The sequence below is a fragment of the Ranitomeya variabilis genome, chromosome 1 (assembly GCF_051348905.1).
Source record: "Ranitomeya variabilis isolate aRanVar5 chromosome 1, aRanVar5.hap1, whole genome shotgun sequence".
In the NCBI taxonomy this organism is placed as follows: Eukaryota; Metazoa; Chordata; class Amphibia; order Anura; family Dendrobatidae; genus Ranitomeya; species Ranitomeya variabilis.
Window position 1 is genome coordinate 563,566,932 of NC_135232.1, and position 22,634 is coordinate 563,589,565.

General features: G+C 47.1%; 1 protein-coding gene across 2 annotated transcripts in view; it reads left to right on the top strand.

Annotated features, from left to right (window-relative positions):
* The window catches only part of ZFYVE26 (zinc finger FYVE-type containing 26), a 373,042-nt gene that overhangs the window by 209,385 nt on the left and 141,023 nt on the right, over positions 1–22,634 (top strand). For both annotated transcript variants that reach the window (XM_077256962.1, XM_077256969.1), the window contains 8 exons: positions 2,071–2,159; positions 8,243–8,394; positions 11,803–11,994; positions 18,341–18,925; positions 20,408–20,488; positions 20,643–20,693; positions 20,766–20,917; positions 21,143–21,335. In XM_077256962.1, the coding sequence (XP_077113077.1) occupies positions 2,071–2,159; positions 8,243–8,394; positions 11,803–11,994; positions 18,341–18,925; positions 20,408–20,488; positions 20,643–20,693; positions 20,766–20,917; positions 21,143–21,335 (1,495 nt within the window). The remainder of the gene's footprint in view (positions 1–2,070; positions 2,160–8,242; positions 8,395–11,802; positions 11,995–18,340; positions 18,926–20,407; positions 20,489–20,642; positions 20,694–20,765; positions 20,918–21,142; positions 21,336–22,634) is intronic.

Consider the following 22,634-nt stretch of genomic DNA (forward strand, 5'->3'; position numbering starts at 1 on the left):
TGTGGACATCACGGCATCCCGAATCAACAAGTAGGTCCCTCGGTTCGTCTCCAGGTCCCGCGATCCTCATGCAATGGATGTCGATGCTCTGGCCATTCCTTGGTCGCAGTTCGTGCTCCCCTAGCTGTTTCCACCCCTGCCATTGCTTCCCAAGCTGTTGAAAAAGGTCAAGGAGTGCCGGTCATTCTGATCGCCCCGGATTGGCCCAGGAGATCTTGGTTCGCAGAGATCGTCAATCTTCTCGCGGACGCCCCCTGGTGGCTTCCAGACAGACCCGATCTGCTGTCTCAGGGTCCGATCTGCCACCCGAATTCTCGGTCGCTCAGTTTAACGGCGTGGCTGTTCAGACCGCAGTTCTAAGAGTGTCAGGCCTTTCGGATCAGGCGACTCATACTATGATCCAGGCTAGGAAGCCTTCGTCTTCCAGGATCTACTATCGTACCTGGAAGGCTTACTTCCGTTGGAGCGAGTACAACCACGTTTCACCTATGTCTTTTTCCCTTCCTTCCATTTTGGCCTTCCTTTATGCAGGACTGGATGCGGGCCTTGCCGTTAGTTCCCTAAAGGGCCAGGTTTCTGTGCTCCCCATCCTCTTCCAGAAGACATTATCTTCTCGGCCACAAGTCAAGTCAAGACTTTCCTTCAGGGAGTAGCCCATGCTGTCCCCTCTGTACAGTGTGTCTGTTGATTCATGGTATCTCAATCTTGTGCTGGAGGTGCTGAGGGGTCCCCCCCTTTGAGCCTCTCAGGGAGGTTTCCCTGTCAGTCTTGTCAAGTGGCCTTTCTTGTGGCCATCACTTCTATCCGGCGCATTTCCGAGTTGGCGGCCCTTTCTTTCAGGACAAGGTGGTCCTGAGGCCTCCCGCTTTCTTTCCTTCCTAAGGTGGTTTCCACCTTCCACCTCAGCGAGGTCATCGTCCTACCCTCCTTTTGTCCAGCTCTGACTCATCCTCTGGAGCGAACGTTGAACAAGCTGGACCTCATCAGGGTGGTGAGGATCTACATGGCTAGAATGGCCTCTTTCTGGAAGACTGATTCCCTTTTTGTCCTTCCTGATGGCACGCGTAAAGGCCTGCCGGCTTCCGAAGCGACTATTGCTTGCTGGATCAGAACGGCAATTTTGGAGGCTTACCGGGTCAAGAATAGTGTCCCCTCCCGGTATTAAGGCTCACTCTACCCGGGCAGTCGGCGCCTCCTGGGTGGTGCACCACAGGGCTTCCGCCCTACAGCTTTGCAAAGCGGCAACCTGGTCTTCCATCCACACGTTCGCCAAATTTTACAAGGTCCATACCTATGCTTTGGCGGACGGCAGCCTAGGCAGAAGGATTTTGCAGGCGGCAGTGGTGAGTCCTCTGACCTGATGGAAGTCTGTTTTTCCCACCCTAGGGACTGCTTTGGGATGTCCCATGGTTCCTGTGTCCCCCAATGAGGCGATAGAGAAAACAGGATTTTTGGGTTGCTTACTGTAAAATCCGTTTCTTGGAGCCTTCATTGGGGGACGCAGCACCGTCCCATATTACTCAGTTTCTGTTGTTCTGTGTTCTTTGACTGTTCCCATATTTACAGTTCTCATGTTTGTGGTTATGTTATTGCAACCTTATTGTTCTTTCTTCTCCTACTGCTTTCTCACTAACTGAAGCTCATAATGCCAGTCGGTGGGGTGTACACTGCAGAGGAGGAGCTATCTTTTTTTTTTTTTATGCATAGTAGCAGCCTCCTAGTGGCAGCAGCATACACCCATGGTTCCTGTGTCCCCCAATGAAGGCTCCAAGAAACGGATTTTACCATAAGCAACCATAAAATCCTGTTTTTCCCAACTGTATATTATATATAGTGTAAGATTTTGGATACACATAACGTTTTGATCTCTAATTTGTTTTTAGAGTTGGTGCGGTGACTTAACCAACACAAGAAAGTTCCTGTTTTACTAAATTATTATTTTCGTGTGTTTCCCATTTTACGTTTTTATGTACGCTGTTTGTTATTATTTTTTATTTTCCTAGTAGGAGTGGGGGGTGATTCAGACTTTTTAAAAAAAAATTTAAATTGCTTTTTTATTTGTTTTTGCAGGATCTCTGTAATGACTCATTATTAAAAGATTTCTGTGATGGCCTTTTGTATCAAGTGGAAGCTTTAGAGTGGTGCATAGAGCACAGCCGGTGGGTTTCTGCGCCATTTTTGCTTGTTTGTTTGCAAACGTCACAGTTATTATCACTTTTATAATTATCTGGTAAGTAACGAGATTCTGTAATTCCCACAGTGCTCCAGCCCCTTAATATTATTCAATTGGTGGGGAGCCCAAGATTACAAGAATTAGAGCTCCACGATCTGATGCTGCAGGCCATTAATTATTAATTTTGTCTTGAAGACCCTCACCCCCTTCTTTGTTCAGGGCGTAAGTAGAGTTGGGGTAGATCGATTTTTCGGACCTGATCCTTTGGCAACATCAATAATCTATGGCCACTATATGTGACCCCTGAGAACCACCTCCTACCCTTGCAGTTATTCCTTTGATTAGCTGACCTGGCTAGTCATCCCGCAATGATGTTGCTCCAGGCACGCTAATCAATAAAAGAGCTCCTAGTCTGGGAGGTTAGGAAGCGGTTCTCAAACTCCTATCCAGATAAGACATGGCCAATGAACCTGGCCCAGCAAATCGATTTGCACAAGCTTCAGACTAAATAGTACATCACAGAGAGGGTAAAGTTCTTCTTAGTGCTCCTGTGTATTCCAGCCACAGGCTCAAAACCATTATTCGTATAAAATTCTGCAATACTGAAGCAGTATAAGCAATCCAACAATCCCTGGTTCAAGTTAAAAAAAAAAAAACAAACAAAAAACCTGGCATGGATGGTAAAACAGTGTCCAGCAAAAATTATAAGCCCTCGGCGTATGGCGGTGTAGAAGAAAATTATAAAAAGTTGTGGCTCTTGTAAGAAAAAAAATTTAAGCGCAAAAACAAACATTGACCCCACCAGGATGGTTTTAAATATATTCTCAGTATTAGACTTAGATCTTCCAGATTTTCTTAGCTCTATCATATATGGAAAGGTTAAACAATTATTGACTGAACCGGAAACAGTTGTGTAGGAGGTTTAAAGCCGGGTGAGGAATAGACAAACTCTGCTACAAAGGTGAGGTTATGGAAGACCGTTTCACATCACAGGTCAAGCACTATGACAAGAATGAGCATGCAACAAGGTGGTTATACTGCCTCAGAAAGATCTCTCCCAGGCAGAGATTTCACAGCAGACTTGGGTTACAAGATGTGCTGTCTTGAGGATGCATTTTTATTACAGCTGTCTAAAACATTTGCACTGTGTTGTACATGAAAGTAAAGTATATACAACCCCTGGCAAAAATTATGGAATCACCGGCCTTGGAGGATGTTCATTCAGTTGTTTAATTTTGTAGAAAAAAAGCCGATCACAGACATGGCACAAAACTAAAGTCATTTCAAATGGCAACTTTCTGGCTTTAAGAAACACTAAAAGAAATCAAGAACAAAAAATGAGGTAGTCAGTAATGGTTACTTTTTTATCTAAGCATAGGGGAAAAATTATGGAATCACTCAATTATGAGGAAAAAATTATGGAATCATGAAAAACCAACAAAAAAAACACTCTAACACATCACTAGTATTTTGTTGCACCACCTGTGCTTTTATAACAGCTTGTTGTCTCTGAGGCATGGACTTAATGATTGTCAACCAGTACTCTTCATCAATCTGGCTCCAACTTTCTCTGACTGCTGTTGTCAGATCAGCTTTGCAGGTTGGAGCCTTGTCATTGACCATTTTCTTCAACTTCCACCAAAGATTTTCAATTGGAATGAGGTCCGGACTATTTGCAGGCCATGACATTGACCTTGTGTGTCTTTTTTCAAGGAATCTTTTCACAGTTTTTGCTCTATGGCAGGATGCATTATCAACTTGAAAAATAATTTCATCATCCCCAAACATCCTTTCAATTGATGGGAAAAGAAAAGTGTCCAAAATATCAACATAAACTTGTGCATTTATTGAAGATGTAATGACAGCCATCTCCCCAGTGCCTTTACCTGACATGCAGCCCCATATCATCAATGACTGTGGAAATTTGCATGTTCTCTTCAGGCAGTCATCTTTATTAATCTCATTGGAACGGCACCAAACAAAAGTTCCAGCTTCATCACCTTGCCCAATACAGATTTGTAATTCATCACTGAAAAATACTTTCATCCAGTCATCTACAGTCCACGATTGCTTTTCCTTAGCCCATTGTAACCTTGTTCTTTTCTGTTTAGGTGTTAATGATGGCTTTCGTTTAGCTTTTCTGTATGTAAATCCCATTTCCTTTAGGCGGTTTCTCACAGTTTGGTCACAGATTTTGACTTTAGTTTCCACCCATTCGTTCCTCATTTGTTTTTGTTGTGCATTTCCTGTTTTGGAGACCTATTGCTTTAAGTTTCCGGTGTAACAGGCCAGATTAACCCCCCGCCCAGAATATACCCCCGCCCAGAATATACCCAGGGTTAAAGTGGCCTAGGCCAGATTATACCCCGGGTATATTCTGGCCTAGCCCAAACTATACCCCGGGGTACAAATTGGACTAGTCCAGATTATACCCCTCCAGATCAGAATATACCCCAGCTGCTGTAGATCAGATTTTTCAGCCTTTTGAGAACCATTGAGGGATATAATCAATAACGGAGCCCCAGGCAGCAAACGGGGCCCCAGGCAGCACACAGAGCCCCAGGCAGCGCACAAGGGCCTCAGGCAGCACCAGGGGCCCCAGGCAGCACACAGGGGCCCCAGGCAGCACACGGGGCCAGGGCAGCGCACGGGGCCCCAGGCAGCGCACAGGGGCCCAAGGCAGCACACGGGGCCCCAGGCAGCACAGAGGGGCCCTAGCAAGAGCACAGGGGCCCCAGGCAGCGCACAGGGCAACAGGCAGCGCACAGGGGCCCAAGGCAGCACACAGGGCCCCAGGCAGCATAGAGGGGCCCCAGCAAGAGCACAGGGGCCCCAGGCAGCGCACAGGGCAACAGGCAGCACAGAGGTGCCCCAGGCAGCACAGAGGTGCCCCAGGCAGCACAGTGGGGCCCCAGGAAGAGCACAGGGGTCCCAGGCAGCACAGCGGGGCCCCAGGAAGAGCACAGGGGCCCCAGGCAGCGCACAGGGCAACAGGCAGCACAGAGGGGCCCCAGGAAGATCACAGGGGCCACAGGAAGTGCACGGGGCCACAGGAAGTGCACGGGGCCCCAGGCAGCGCACATGGGCTCAAGGCAGCACACAGGGCCCCAGACAGCATAGAGGGGCCCCAGGAAGAGCACAGGGGCCTCAGGCAGCGCACAGGGGCCTCGGGCAGCGCACGGGGCCCCAGGCAGCGCACAGGGGCCCAAGGCAGCACACGGGGCCCCAGGCAGCACAGAGGGGCCCTAGCAAGAGCACAGGGGCCCCAGGCAGCGCACAGGGCAACAGGCAGCGCACAGGGGCCCAAGGCAGCACACAGGGCCCCAGGCAGCATAGAGGGGCCCCAGCAAGAGCACAGGGGCCCCAGGCAGCGCACAGGGCAACAGGCAGCACAGAGGTGCCCCAGGCAGCACAGAGGTGCCCCAGGCAACACAGAGGGGCCCCAGGAAGAGCACAGGGGCCCCAGGCAGCACACAGGGCCCCAGGCAGCACAGCGGGGCCCCAGGAAGAGCACAGGGGCCCCAGGCAGCGCACAGGGCAACAGGCAGCACAGAGGGGCCCCAGGCAGCACAGAGGGGCCCCAGGAAGATCACAGGGGCCACAGGAAGTGCACGGGGCCACAGGAAGTGCACGGGGCCCCAGGCAGCGCACATGGGCTCAAGGCAGCACACAGGGCCCCAGACAGCATAGAGGGGCCTCAGGCAGCGCACAGGGGCCTCAGGCAGCGCACAGGGGCCCCAGGCAGCCCACAGGAGCCCCAGGCAGCCCACAGGGGGTCCCAGATAACGCACAGGGGGCAGAGACAGTGAGCAAGGGGGTAAGAGCGCGCAAGGGGGGAAATAGAGCGCATGTCCTCTGTGTGCTGTCTGGGACACCCTGTGTGCTATCTGGGACCCACTGTACGCTATCTGGGAGCCCTTTGCGATGTCTGGGGCCCTGCTCTTGAGTATATCACTCAATCCTGTAAGGCTAGTTTCACATTTGCGTACAGTCGTGCGCATGCGTACGCTCTCAGTGAAGCCTTGACCACTGCTGTGCCCCGCCGGTTAAGCTCCGCCCACGTTCTTTTGACGGTGCTGCAACCCGCGGCGAAGGCAACAAGTTGGATTTTCTTGCGTTCACCGAATCGTCAAAACAACGCATGCAAACGCAAACATCCGCAGGGCCTGCGTACCCAATGATAAAGATAGGGTACGCAGGCCGCATGTGTACCTGGGCGGAGCTTAACTGGCGGGCGCAGCAGTGGGCGGGGCTTCACTAAGAATGTACACAGCCGTGCGCAGATGTGAAACTAGCATAAGATGTCTATGGCCGATGTGCGATGTCTGGGGCCCCTGTGCGATGTCTGGGGCGCCGTTCTTGAGTACATCACTCAATGGTTCTCATAAGCATGAAAAATGTGATCTTTAATATACTCAAGAACGGGGCCACAGACATCACACAGGGGGTCCCAAACAGCTCACATGGGATCCCAGACAGCGCACAGGGGGCAGAGACAGGTCACAGGGGCCCTGCGCGCTGTCTCTTCCCCCCTTGCACGCTGTCTCTTCCCCCTCCCTTGTGCACTCTCTGCCACTCCGTGTGCTGCCTGGGGCCCCGTGTGCTGCCTGGAGCCCTGCGTGCTGCCTGGGGCCCTGTGCGCTGCCTGGCGTCCCTGTTTGCTGCCTGGGGCCCCTGTTTGCTGCCTGGGGCCCCTGTTTGCTGCCTGGGGCCCCTGTTTGCTGCCTGGAGCCCCGTGCGCTGCCTGGGGCCCCTGTTTGCTGCCTGGGGCCCCTGTTTGCTGCCTGGGGCCCCGTGCGCTGCCTGGAGCCCCGTGCTCTGTCTGGGGCCCCGTGTTCTGTCTGGGGCCCTGTACATTGCCTGGGGCCCTTGTGCGCTACCTTGGGCCCTTTGCACTGCCTGGGGCCCTGTGCGCTGCCTGGGGCCCCTGTTTGCTGCCTGGGGCCCCTGTTTGCTGCCTGGAGCCCTGTGGGCTGCCTGGAGCCCTGTGGGCTGCCTGGGGTCCTGTGCGCTGCCTGGGGCTCCTGTGCGCTGCCTGGGGCTCCTGTCCGCTGCCTGGGGCCCCTGTGCTCTGCCTGGGGCCCCTGTGCTCTGCCTGGGGCCCCTGTGCTCTGCCTGGGGCCCCTGTGCTCTGCCTGGGGCCCCTGTGCTCTGCCTGCGGCCCCTGTGCTCTGCCTGGGGCCCCTGTGTGCTGCCTGGGGCCCTGGGTGCTGCCTGGGGCCCCGTTATTAAGAATGTCACTCAATGGTTCTCAAAAGCCTGAACAATCTGATCTACAGTAGCTGGGGTATATTCTGATCTGGAGGGGTATAAACTGGATTAGTCCAATTTATACCCCGGGGTATAGTTTGGGCTAGGCCAGAATATACCCGGGGTATAATCTGGCCTAGGCTACTTTAACCCCGGGTATATTCTTGGCAGGGGGTTAATTTGGCCTGTTACACCGGTCTTGATGCTTTGATGTCTTCCTTGGTCTACCAGTATGTTTGCCTTTAACAACCTTCCCATGTTGTTGTTTGTATTTGGTCCAGATTTTAGACACAGCTGACTGTGAACAACCAACATCTTTTGCAACATTGCGTGATTTACCCTCTTTTAAGAGTTTGATAATCCTCTCCTTTGTTTCAATTGATATTTCTCGTGTTGGAGCCATGATTCATGTAAGCCCACTTGGTGCAACAGCTCTTCAAGGTGTGATCACTCCTTTTTAGATGCAGACTAACGATCAGATCTAATTTGATGCAGGTGTTATTTTTGAGTATGAAAATTTACAGGGTGGTTCCATAATTTTTTCCTCAGAATTAAGTGACTCCATAATTTTTTCCCTATGCTTGGTTAAAAAAAGTAACCATTACTGACTACCACATTTTTTGTTCTTGATTTCTTTTAGTGTTTCTTACAGCCAGAAAGTTGCCATTTGAAATGACTTTAGTTTTGTGCCATGTCTGTGATCTGCTTTTTTTTTTTTCTACAAAATTAAACTGAATGAACATTCTCCGAGGTCGGTGATTCCATAATTTTTGTCAGGGGTTGTATTAGAGCTTTAACTTGTTTTCTTTTGTGATGCAGACAAGAGATTCCCAGAAAAGATGTGTTGCATCACTTGTGTACCCTGGACAGCCGTTCTGCCCTGTATATTCTTCATCATCTCACCAACCTGCCACTGCTTAATGAAGACGAAGTTCTGAAACTTCTGCGCAGAGGACACCCGGACGAGGAAGGTGCAGCACAGTACTTGGCAGTAGAAGTGTATTGTAGTATGTGTAAAGGGTTTAAAAAGAAAAGAAAAAAAAAGTTCTTTACTCTCCCTCCCAAGGTACAACACTAGGTCTCGGTCTGTTATTGTCTGCAGCATTAGGTCATGTCGACAGCGCTGCAGCCAATTGGTGGGCTCAGCAGCTAGTGCTGTTAACTTGGGCAGAACCTCTGAGCTCTCAGATTGACTGTCAGCATTGGACCCGGGGAGGGCGAATAAAGACAATATATATTTCTTTATCGCTTCGGGACACAGGTAACCATGACTATATGCTGCTGTCTCTAGGAGGCTGACAAAAATAATTGGCTCCTTAGCAGTCTATACCTGCTGACTGGCACAAAGCTTGTAGGTTTTAGCTTCTTGTTAGTAGGAGACAGACCTGGATCTGATTCCATACTCGTCTTTTCCTTTTCAGGTCACCCTGTTGTATTTTAGTAGATTAGGGAGACAAAAAGCTCATATAGGGTCTGATCCTCAGATTAAGTGCGGTTTTTAAAACCGTGAGATGCTCACCTGATGGTGTAAAGCAAAAGCATGTGCGTATCGGCTGCTGCAGATCCACGGGCCGCCCACGCGACCTTCTCAGAGACGTTGTACAGGCTAGTGTGGATTAAGTCCGCGCTGCCTCAATAATACAGATTTGAATGTAATGGAAAGACTCTGGTGGTTTATTCAATGCGCTTCAAGGTTTATCTGACCCCTTCATCAGGAAATTACCACAAAGACATCTGTTGTTTTTGTGGTATTTTCCTGATGAAGGGGACAGATAGACCTTGAAACGCGTTGAATAAACCACCAGAGTTTTTCATTACATTCAAATCTGTATTATTGTGGCAGCGCAGACTTAATCCACAAACTATCCTGTTGTGTTTTATTAATCTTTACCCCTTTTCCCCCTTTTTATTTCAGGTTCGCTTCTACAGGGTAACAGGGTGTAATTTCTCACCCCGTTTCCCACACACGGAGAGAACAGTGCGGCATCATCCACATCATCTACTCTCGGATCTGCATGGCAGGGCCTTATCCCTTGGCACCTCAGGGTGTTTCAGGGCGATTCCAGGTGGTTGGTCCAAAGCTTTTCCCCACCCCAGCCCTCTCCTCGGAGCGGGCCAAGAGGAAGATTGTGGTTACTTGCTATTGCACCCCCCCCCCAGCCAATCACTGTGCAGCTTCCTGCTCGCGCATTTTTTCCCCAATGAGAGAGTTCGTCTTTCCTTCCCTTGTTGGCTGGTCCACGCCCCCTCCAGTATCCTCATGCTCTTCTTGGCCTATCACAGGGCCCTTTACTTACTGGGCATTCCACGCCATCGGCAGGCCTGCCAATCAGTGGGCGAGGCCTTGCATGCGCGCCTTTTTTTGCATATAGGATCTCTCTGCTCATTTCTATGGGATCCTGCAGTGTGTATTGCTCGGGATCGGCTCTTGCTTCTTTCGCACTCCGGCTCTGTCTAAGCAGCTTCCAGCCACAGCTCTGGGGGACACAGCAGCTTCATTCTCTGCCCGCAACTCCAGCAGATCAGTGCGGATAGGCTCTGTCCAGGCTTCATCTTGGCCCTCTGCAGCGGTAGCTTCAGGCCCTCACATATGCCCAGGCCTAGGGAGCCTCACTCCCATCCCTCCCCCACTTTCACTCATTATGCCTGTGCATTCTGAAAAAAGAAGTGGCCTTCTGCCAGCCCTGCAGCTTTTCCATCATACTTGCATAACAGGAACCACCCTGAACAAGGTCACAGTCCCTCCTCCTGAGTGGGCTGTTGCTATTACTCAATCAGTTTCTGACCTAACCAGGGTGTCACAGTTCCTGGAGCAGGCCCTAGAACGTACACCAAATCTGTCAGATGAGGCATCTCTGATGTCGACCTAATGACGTCTCAAATGACATACAGGTTGCCTCCCTTTGTTGTTTGTTGTTCTCGTGACCCCCTGGCGGTCTGCTAGGTCATTCCATGGTCTCAATTCTAGCTCCCTTGCCTCTGTCCTCCTCTCCCGTTGATCCTGAGAGTCGTCAAGAAAATGAAGGTGGAGGGAGTTCAAGTAATCCTGTTGGCCCCAAACTGGCCCAAAAGTGCCTGGTACACAGAGTTAGTCAATCTGCTCACAGACGTTCCCTAGAAACTTCCAGACCTACCCTCACAAGGTCCCCTCTTCCACCAGTTTTTCGGCCTCTGAATTTAATGGCATGGCTGTTGAATCAACTGTTCTGAGGGAAACGGGTTTCTCATCCCAGGTCGTACAGGCAATAAGCGCAAGAAAACCCGTGTCCTCGCGCAATTATTACCGTTATTGGAAGGCCTTTTTTCATTAGGAGCTGAGTGATAATGTGAAGACAATGTCTTTTTCCCTTCCATCCATCCTCTATTTTTTCCAGTCAGACCTCGACTCTGGGCTTTCTCTCAGTACTCTTAAGGGTCAGGTCTCTGCGCTTTCAATGCTCTTTCAACAAAATTTGGCTTCTCGTCCCAGGTCAAGATCTTCCTTCCTCTAGGAAGTTGTTCGCCTGGCACCTCCATATCGTACTCCGGTAGACCCGTGGGATCTTAATCTAGTCCTATGCGTTCTTCAGCAACCACATTTCGAACCCATTCAGGACATTCCGTCTTCTCTTCTTTCATGGAAGGTTGCCTTTTTGATAGCCATCACATCCATCAAAAGAGATTCTAAGCTGACAGCTCTCTTGCCGCTCTGTTTGTCATTCTCCATCAGGACAAGGTGGTTCTCAGACCTGTCCCTTCCTATGGTGGTTTTCTCCTTCCACATTAATGAGAAAATTATTCTGCCTTCTTTATGCGAATCACCAGTTCATCTTCTTTTAAAAACTTTTCACAAGCTGGACCTGGTCAGAGCCCTAAATTTCTACCTTTCAAGAACTGCTTCATTCTGACGCCTTGTTCGTCATGCCTGAGGGTTATCGTAATGGTCTTCTTGCTTCCAAATCTACCATCGCCCGCTCAGCTATACTGTAGGCATATCGTGTTAAATACTGACAACACCCTCCGGTTGTAAGGTCTCTCTCCAACCGGGATGTGGGGAATCCTGGACTTTTAGCCACCTGGCTTCTGCCTCTCATTTGCAAGACCGTGACTTGGTCCTATCTGCACATGTTCGAGTTTCTACAGGGTTCATACATGTGCTTGGGCTGATGCTAGCCTGGGAAGAAACGTCCTACAGCTTTTTTCACTAACTGACTAGCTTTGTGCCTGTCGGTGGATGTATACGTCTGAGGAGGGGCTGATTAATTTTTTTTTTTTGCTTGGTGTCAGCCTCCTAGGTTGCCTGTGTTTTCTATGAAGAAAAATTTTACGATATGATCCAGAAATCGATTTTTGTTTTTTTTTCTTTTACAAATGACAGACTTTTATATTTTCATTCTCAGGATACCAAGAACATGAAGATGTACGCGAGCAGATGCTGCACTGGAACATAATTACGTTTCAAGCATTCTGTGCCATGAAGTACGCCATCTATGCACTGTGCGTCACTGCCCCTAGTCATGCCCAGTGCAAAGATTACTCTGCAAGGCAGGATAACAGCACACTGGATGACAGCGAGCATGGAAAGAGCTCAGGTGAGGGACACTCGGGTGCGTGCGTATGAATTGGGCTTAGGACATACAGTGCATCTGCTGGCGGTGTTATACATCTGGTACCTGATTAACCTCTTAAATGCTGCTGAGTCTTACTGTGGTATTTAAGTGACATGGCACCCATCAGCCTCCACTTGGATCATGGTGTGCTGATGGTTTGCTTGGGCCCCCATCTTTGTACTCCCATGAAGCCCAGCCAATGGCTTGGCTTAATAGGAGATCATAAGTTCTTCTACTGTAATAACTTACAATGCTAAGGCCATGTTCGTTCCCACATAGTGTGAATGAAGATTGCGTTGTTGTTTTTTTTTTTTTTTGTTTTTTTTTAAGCATTTCACCTGTTGATGCAGTAAACTCTGCTTGACATGTGCACCAAAATCACATCAAATAAAGGGGAAATGCAGCAAAAAAAAATCACAAAAATGAAATAATTAGAAGTATTTTTGTACAGACCACTTACAGAAACCATGCATTTAAAAAGCTTCAGAAAAATGTCAGCACTTATACTATGTATGAAAAGTCTAATGCTGCTTTATAATACAGAAGAACTAGCGTTGCAGGATATAGCACAAGCAATTCCAGGTTCATGTCTTCTAGGGGACTAAACATAAATTAAACATGAATAAAAAAAATATTACAAAAGGGAATCTCTCAGCAGATTTAATATGAGAAAAGCATAATGTAGGGATAGTCTGACTCCAGCTATGTGTCACTCACTGGACTGCTTGGTGTAGCTTCATTATAATCTGTGTTTTATGAGCAGGAAATTATCACTGCAGGACAAGGTGTGCTGTGCCAGGCAGTCCAGCTAATCTGAGTAACCCCGCCCCCACCACTGATTGGCAGCTGTACCCTGTGTACAGGAAGTAGCCAATCAGCATTGTGGGCGGTGTTCTACACAGCTTGGCCTTCTGAGCACTGCTCTATCTACAGCAGAAAAAACAGGGATTCTATCAAAACTGCACCAAGCAGCCCAGTAAGTGACACATCGCTGGAATATGGGTCTCTTCTCCCATATTATGCTGCTCTCAGATTCATTTGCAAAAGCCTGCTGGCTATCTTTAAAAAAAAAAAAACAACAAAAACTTGTATATAAGCAGCAGGTAAAATTAACCCCTTCGTGCCGCAGCCCATTTTCTTTTTTGCGTTTGTTTTTCGCTCCTTCTTCTCAGAGCCATAACTTTTAAATTTTTTCCGTCAATATGGCCATGTGAGGGCTTGTTTTTTGCGGTACAAAAACACACCAGTGGTTTTACCATATCGTGTACTCAAAAAACGAGAAAAACATTCCAAGTGCGGTGAAAAATTGCAATTCCACAACGTTTTTAATTATTTTTTCACCAAATTTTAAAATTGACCTGCTATTATGATTCTCCAGGTCATTATGAGATCATAGAGACAAAACATGTCTAGGTTCTTTTTTTATTTAAGTGGTGAAAAAAAAAAAATTCCAAAGTTTGTGTATTAACCCCTTCCCGACCTTTGACGCATACGCTGCGTCATGAAAGTCGGTGCCAATCCGACCTGTGACGCAGCATATGCGTCATGGAGGGATCGCGTCCCTGCAGATCGGGTGAAAGGGTTAACTCCAATTTCACCCGATCTGCAGGGACAGGGGGAGTGGTGCTTCAGCCCAGGGGGGGTGGCTTCACCCCCTCGTGGCTACGATCGCTCTGATTGGCTGTTGAAAGTGAAACTGCCAATCAGAGCGATTTGTAATATTTCACCCAAAAAACGGTGAAATATTACAATCCAGCCATGGCCGATGCTGCAATATCATCGGCCATGGCTGGAAAGCCTAATCTGTACCCCCCCACACGCACCGATCTCCTCCCCAGTCCTCCGTTATGTGGTCCGCCCCCCTAAGTCGTCCTGTCCGCTCCCCCCCGTCGTCCTGTCTGCTCCCCCTGTGCTCCGGTTCCCCCCCCCCCCCCCCCCCGTGATCCGATCACCCCCCCCCCCCCCCCCCTCATACCTACCGGGCCTCCCGGTGTCGGTCCGTCTTCTCCATGGGCGCCGCCATCTTCCAAAATGGCGGGCGCATGCGCAGATATATCGTTTCAGATATATTTTGATCACTGCGATATAGCCTATCACAGTGATGAAAATAAAAAAAATAGTAAATGACCCCCCCTTTATCACCCCCATAGGTAGGGACAATAATACAAATAAATAAAATGTATTTTTTTCTTTTTCTACTAGGGTTAGGGTTAGAACTAGGGTTAGGGGTAGGGTTAGGGTTATGGCATGTGCACACAGTGCGGATTTGGCTGCGGATCCGCAGTGGATTGGCCGCGGATCCGCAACGGATTGGCTGCTGCGAATTCGTAGCAGTTTTCCATCAGGTTTACAGTACCATGTACACCTATGGAAAACCAAATCCGCTATGCCCATGGTGCGGAAAATACCGTGCGGAAACGCTGTGTTGTATTTTCAGCAGCATGTTAATTTTGTGCGGATTCCGCAGTGTTTTACACCTGTTCCTCAATAGGAATCCGCAGGTGAAATCCGCACAAAAAAACACTGGAAATCCGCTGTAAATCCGCAGGTAAAACGCAGTGCCTTTTACCTGCGGATTTTTCAAAAATGGTGCGGAAAATCTCACACGAATCCGCAAAGTGGGCACATAGCCTTAGGGTTAGGGTTGGAATTAGGGCTAGGGTTGGAAATAGGGTTAAGATTAGGCTTGTGGTTAGGGTTAAGGATAGGGTTAGGGGTGTTTTGGGGTTACAGTTTGTGGTTAGGGTTGGGATTAGGGTTAGGGTTGGGATTAGGTTTAGGATTAGGGTTAAAGTTGGGATTAGGGTTACGGGTGTGTTGGGGTTAGGGTTGTGGTTAGGGGTGTGTTGGGGTTAGGGTTGTGATTAGGGTTGTGGCTACAGTTGGGATTAGGGTTAGGGGTGTGTTGGGGTTAGTGTTGAAGTTAGAATTGAGGGGTTTCCACTGTTTAGGCACATCAGGGGTCTCCAAACGCAACATGGCGCCACCATTGATACCAGCCAATCTTGCGTTCGAAAAGTCAAATGGTGCTCCCTCCCTTCCAATCCCCGACGTGCGCCCAAACAGTGGTTTACCCCCACATATGGGGTACCAGCGTACTCAGGACAAACTGGGCAACAACCATTGGGGTCCAATTTCTCCTGTTACCCTTGCGAAAATAAAAAATTACTTGCTAAAACATAATTTTTGAGGAAAGAACAATTATTTTTTATTTTCGCGGCTCTGCGTTATAAACTTCTGTGAAGCACTTGGGGGTTGAAAGTGCTCACCACACATCTAGATAAGTTCCTTGGGGGGGTCTAGTTTCCAAAATGGGGTCACTTATGGGGTGTTTCTACTGTTTAGGCACATCAAGGGCTCTGCAAATGCAACGTGACGCCCGCAGACCATTCCATCAAAGTCTGCATTCCAAAACGTCACTACTTCCCTTCCGAGCCCTGACGTGCACCCAAACAGTGGTATACCCCCACATATGGGGTATCAGTGTACTCACAACAAACTGGACAACAACTTTTGGGGTCCAATTTCTCCTGTTACCGTTGGGAAAATAAAAAATTGTGGGCTAAAAAATCTTTTTTGAGGACAGAAAATGATTTTTTATTTTCATGGCTCTGCGTTATAAACTTCTGTGAAGCACTTGGAGGTTCAAAGTGCTCGCCACACATCTAGATTAGTTCCTTGGGAGGTCTAGTTTCCAAAATGGGGTCACTTGTGCGGGAGCTCCAATGTTTAGGCACACAGGGGCTCTCCAAACGCGACATGGTGTCCACTAATGATTGAAGCTAATTTTCCATTCAAAAAGCCAAATGGCGTGCCTTCCCTTCCAAGCCCTGCCGTGCGCCCAAACAGTGGTTTACCCCCACATATGGGGTATCATCGTACTCAGGACAAACTGGACAACAACATTTGGGGTCCAATTTCTCCTATTACCCTTGGGAAAATAAAAAATTCCGGGCTAAAAATCATTTTTGAGGAAAGAAAAATAATTTTTTATTTTCATGGCTCTGCGTTATAAACTTCTGTGAAGCACCTGAGGGTTTAAAGTGCTCACTATGCATCTAGATAAGTTCCTTGGGAGGTCTAGTTTCCAAAATGGGGTCACTTGTAGGGGAGCGCCAATGTTTAGGCACACAGGGGCTCTCCAAATGCGACATGGTTTCCGCTAACGATTGGAGCTAATTTTCCATTCAAAAAGTCAAATGGCGCGCCTTCCCTTCCGAGCCTTGCCGTGCACCCAAACAGTGGTTTACCCCCACATATGAGGTATCGGTGTACTCAGGAGAAATTGCCCAACAAATTTTAGGATCCATTTTATCCTATTGCCCATGTGAAAATGAAAAAATTGAGGCTAAAAGAAATTTTGTGTGAAAAAAAAAAGTACTTTTTCATTTTTACGGATCAATTTGTGAAGCACCTGAGGGTTTAAAGTGCTCACTATGCTTCTAGATAAGTTCCCTGGGGGGGTCTAGTTTTCAAAATGGGGTCACTTGTGGGGGAGCTCCAATTTTTAGGCACACAGGGGCTCTCCAAACGCGACATGGTGTCCGCTAAAGATTGGTGCCAATTTTTCATTCAAAAAGTCAAATGGCGCTCCTTCCCTTCCGAGCCCTGCCATGCGCCCAAACAGTGGTTTACCCCCACATATGAGGCATGAGCGTACTCAGGACAAATTGGACAACAACGTTCGTGGTCCAGTTTCTCCTTTTACCCTTGGGAAAATAAAAGAATTGTTGCGAAAAGATCATTTTTGTGACTAAAAAGTTAAATGTTAATTTTTTCCTTCCATGTTGCTTCTGCTGCTGTGAAACACCTGAAGGGTTAATAAACTTCTTGAATGTGGTTTTGAGCACCTTGAGGGGTGCAGTTTTTAGAATGGTGTCACTTTTGGGTATTTTCAGCCATATAGAACCCTCAAACTGACTTCAAATGTGAGGTGGTCCCTAAAAAAAATGGTTTTGTAAATTTTGTTGTAAAAATGAAAAATCACTGGTCAAATTTTAACCCTTATAACTTCCTAGCAAAAAAAAAATTTGTTTCCAAAATTGTGCTGATGTAAAGTAGACATGTGGGAAATGTTATTTATTAACTATTTTGTGTCACATAACTCTCTGGTTTAACAGAATAAAAATTCAAAATGTGAAAATTGTGAAATTTTCAACATTTTCGCCAAATTTCCGTTTTTTTCACAAATAAACTCAGAAATTATCGACCTAAATTTACCACTAACATGAAGCCCAATATGTCACGAAAAAACAATCTCAGAATCGCTTGTCACGAAAAAACAATCTCAGAATCGCTAGGATCCGTTGAAGCGTTCCTGAGTTATTACCTCATAAAAGGGACACTGGTCAGAATTGCAAAAAATGGCAAGGTCATTAAGGCCAAAATAGGCTGGGTCATGAAGGGGTTAAAACAAAAAAAAGAATTGTGCCATTTTCCGATACCCGTAGCGTCTCCATTTTTTATGATCTGGGGTCAGGTGACGGCTTATTTTTTGCGAGCCAAGCTGACGTTTTTAAAGATACCATTTCAGTGCAGATACGTTCTTTAGATCACCCGTTATTCTTTTTCGGCAAGCACTAGAGACAGCAAATACGAAGCAAAAAAATGCAGCAAAACCTGCTTTTGTTAACCGCTTCTTTACTGCCAAGAGAGCAGGTTTTGCCTGCAGAAGAAAAAATGCCACAATAACGCAATGTGTGAACATAGCCTTAGAATGATACAGCAGAGAGAGTAAATAAGATGGCTGAACCATATAAATATACACAGGCTGGACAGACAACTGTCAGTGATGGTTTAGCGACTCCTGTATTGAGCAGGGGGTTGGACACGACGACCCTGGAGGTCCCTTTCATAACATTCTAGGATTCTATAACCACACAATGCAAAAATAAGAATGTTTAAAAAATAAATAAATTAAAAAAATGGCGTCATTACACAGTTAGTGCAGGTGATGCAAGAGGTGTCCATCAATGGATGAGAAATTATAGCAGGGATGGAGTCTATGCACCTTCATAATGCATGATCTGGTCCAACCCTCCTGATCCCAATTGCCAGCCCCACTGGTCTATACAGTGTTCGGCTTTGTTTTTTTCAGTAATTCACCAGAAATGCCTTTTTTTCCAAGTTTTTGAGTACAGTAATATGAATGGGGTCATTCAAAGCTACAAAAAAGTGACTATGGATAAATGTGAAATTGTACAAGGGGATGGTGAAAAGAAAAATTGCCCTGTAGGCAAGGACGTAATTGTAAAAATACACATGCAGCCTGTTGTGTGTTTTTTTTTTTTGTTTTTTTTTAATTCATCCGGTTTCCTTTTATTCGCAGAGCATCCAGATCTTTTTTCCCAGTATTTTACCAAGTGCCAGTATTACTTGTACCCGCTGCCTTTGCCGCAGAAGCTGGAACTTCTGGAAAACTTTTTCTCCTTAATGTTTACATCTGCAGCCGATCTGTACTCCGAGCCGTCCCTTCCTGACAGCTGCGCTGTGGAGGAGGGCGAAGAAGACCTGGAGATGAAGGTAGGATGTATCGGTAGCCTGGACAGTGGCTCGGAGAAAGGGGAACCTGCACTGATCGTGTCTCCTATAGAAAGCCCCCCACATAAAGGCAGAGTCATCCTCGCTGACCAGAGCGCTTCTCTAGAAAGCTCTCAGAACAATTTTTGGAACTTGGTGAAATGTAACTATATCGATCTGAAGCAATTCACCAGAAGGTTGAGTGGCTTTCTGGCGGACGAGGTCGTGTTGGACACTTTTTTAAAAATGTTGAAAGAACAGGTAGAACTAATTAAAGACTCAGGCGATTTCACGTCGGCATCAGAAGACTTCAAGAACAGAGCGGTCCGATTGTCCAAATATATTTCCGAAGCCCAATGGAGGTACAAAGTGGTGATGAGCAACAGGAATGCAGGTATGGCCCCCGTGGGCTTAATTTAGGCTATTAACCCCTTCACGCCGCAGCCCTTTTTTTTTTTTTTTTTTCCGCTCCCCTTCCCAGAGCCAAAACTTTTTTATTTTTCCGTCAATATGGCCATGTTAGGGCTTGATTTTTGTGGGACAAGCTGTACTTTTGAACGACATCATTGGTTTTGCCATGTCATGTACTAGAAAACGGGAAAAAAAAATTCCAAGTGCGGTGAAATCGCAAAAAAGTGCAATTCCACAATGGTTTTCTGGATTTTTGTTTTTACCATGTTCACCAAATACTAAAACTGACCTGCCATTATGATTCTCCAGGTCATTTCGAGTTCATAGACACCAAACATGTCTAGGTTTTTTTATTTAAGTGGTGAATAAAAAATCCAAAGTTTGTTTAAAAAGAAATTGCGCCATTTTCCAATACCCGTAGCGTCTCCATTTTTCATGATCTTGGGTTGGGTGATGGCTTATTTTTTGCATGCCGAGCTGACACTTTTATTGATACCATTTTCGTGCAAATACGATCTTTTGATCGCCCGTTATTGCATTATATGCAATATTGCGGCGACCAAAAAACTTAATTCTGGCTTTTTGACTTATTTTTTTTCACTATGCCATTTCCCGATCAGATTAATTATTTTTATATCTTGACAGATCAGGTGATTCTGAATGCGGCAATAACAAATATGTTTATTTATTTTTTTTATTTTAAATGGGGGGTGATTTAAACTTTTTTATATATTTTTTTTGTTTGTTTGGGCATTTAGGTAATAGAAAATTGATTTGAAATGTTACCTTGATATCTGCGATCCGATGTTTTGTTCCAGAGAAATCTTAAGTAAATGAGCTGTTGGGGTATATGGGCCGGGTCTACTGCGATTTTGCATCTTCCAGATTGCTTTGACTGACCGGTTTCTTGCTATGTACATGCAAGGAGAGAGGCCAGAGACCTGTCAAGTCATAGAGACCGAGGCAGGGAGAATCCTAGGACTATGTGACTTGGATGACTAGTCTGAGGCCGAGCCCTAACCATTTTCTCCCCCGCCCTGATCCCTTTTACTGACAGCTTTCATCCGAAGTATGACTAGTCTGAGGTAGGTCCTCTGCGGTTTCTACTGTCCCGAACACTTTGACTTGGCTTGTACATAGGGAAAGGTCTTTCAGTCAACAGGTTTGGGACTAGGAGCAACTGCAAGGCACATGCCTCAGACTAGTCCCTGGCCAACTTGTCTGAGTATGATTTCTCTGTACATGCGTTAGGAGAGACCTGTCAATCAAAGGGTTCGGGACTGGGAGCAGCCGCAGGGGACCTGCTTAGGACTTGTCACCTGATGGGTTTTCAAAGTATGTTTTTGGTAAAATAATGCAGCATTTCAGGATACAAGCTGCCTGACTGCAATTGCACATCCAGTGCCTAATTCATGCAGTATGTGACTTTTGGTTTATCTAACATTTACTCTCCATTTTTCTCTAGAGTACGAGCTTGTTGCAGACCGATTGCAAATGCGAACATACAAAATTTCCAGTTTTAAAAGACGTAGGAGAACCAGGGGATGTAAGTAGATGGTGCATATTGTAGTGACTGGTAAAGCAGAACCTTTGCGGGTGCGATTCTTACCAGAAGCAGTACCCTGGATGGATCTGCCTGCACCTCCGGTCCCAAACACCTTACACGTCTTATGTGTCTAACGCTTTGTATTTTAACACAGCGGGATCCAGGAAAGCAAATGAAAGCACGAGTAGTGAGCTAAGCACGTCAGGTAACGATCACACCCAGCTACAGAGAGTCCACACCGTTGGGTGCATACACTCACCCGGATCTTGTGTTGCAGAGAGCACCGCGAGTAATCTGTCTGCCAGGGCTGACGTGGGCAACAGGAGACACCGGCAGCAGCAACACAACCTGATCCCTATGATGCTGTCGCCTCCGGAATCACTGCTCATTTCTTGTATATTGAGAGGAAACTACTCCGATGCTCATGAGGTGGGTGTCGTTTTATAACATGGCCACCTTATTTGTCTCCCTACCAGCGGGACGCTTATATTGCTCCCTAGGCCACAGCGATGTCTGTGACCGTAAGCCAATGACTCAGTGAGACAGCCAGGAAGTGGGAGAGCGCAGACTGTTAGATATACTTATGAACTTGCAGATATATATATATATATATATATATTTTTTTTTTTTCTAATTTCATTTAACGTTGCCTAGGTCTCCAGAATGTTCAATCTGCAGTCTTTGCCGAGCCATGGGGAGCTCGTTTTCATGGAACGATATCAAGAAGTCATCCGTGAACTCTATAAAGTGGAGAAAAAAATTGAAAGCCAGACCCCAGAAGTTGGCATCAAAAAGCTGGGCGGTGGCCGTTCCACCCTACAAGCCATAGGAAGCGCAGCTGCAGCAGGTGACCCTTGTCTTCATTGGCATAGATCATATACTTGTGTGCAACATGGTGCAAACTCCTCTTCTCATTTGTAAACGATCAGTTCGGTCGTGAAGCATGCCGGGGATCTAGTGCTGAGGGCATATATTATGGAGGGTATTACCTGGGTACAGCCTGCTGCAAATGGCCGTGTAAAGGGCCACATACACAGCAGATGCGGGGAGGCTGGACCTTCTGAATTCACCAGGACTAACCCAAGTGTCTGAGCCCCCCAACCATTCAATGACCGGTTTCGGTGGACAGACCTGTCAGCTAGCTGGAATTCGATGCTCTATCCTTTTTGTTTTCAGAAAAGATAAGCCGCTGCCAGTAGTGGTGCCAACAAGAACTCTTCTAGTAACAGTAGGAGAGCACCAATAGATAATATCAATATATAGAAAGAATAACCTGGTGCAAAACCAAAATCAACAAACCAATTCCATAAAAACTTAACATACACACATATATATATATATATATATATATATATATATATATATATATATATATATATATATATATATATATATATATATATAGTATCAAAGTGCCCTGTAATGCCAGTGCAAAAAAGTAAAGGTTAGAGCCCTCCCGTTTGTTGTAATAGATTGGAGAACCAGGGGTCAGGAGTTAAAGGCTAGGGGTACATGCTGATGGCCTCATATCCCCTGTCGTTCCCTGTGTGTCTCCTCTGACATGGGCAATAACCAAGTAAGGCTACTTTCACACTAGCATTTTTTTGCATACGTTGCAATGCGTCGTTTTGGCGAAAAAAATGCATCCTGCAAAGTCGTCTGCAGGATGCGTTTTTTCCCCATAGACTAACATTAGCGACACATTGCAACGTATTGACACACGTCGCAACCGTTGTGCGACGGTTGCGTCGTGTTGTGGCGGACCGCCGGCAGCAAAAAACGTTACATGTAACGTTTTTTTGTGCCGACGGTCCGCCATTTCCGACCGCGCATGCGCGGCCGGAACTCCGCCCCCACCTCCCCGCACCTCACAATGGGGCAGCGGATGCGTGGAAAAAGAGCATCCGCTGCCCCCGTTGTGCGGCGCTTGCACAGTATGCATCAATACGTCGGGCCGACGCAGCGCGACGGCCCCGTACCGACGCTAGTGTGAAAGTGGAGGTGGGGTGAGATCAAATAGATCTTGGTGTGAAGGGTATGAGTTAGGGTTCTGCGGTGGCAGATCACAACGAATAGAGGCATGCGGAGTGCTGCGCACCCTCATAAAATATATCACTGAATGTGCCAAATATATGTACCTTTATTT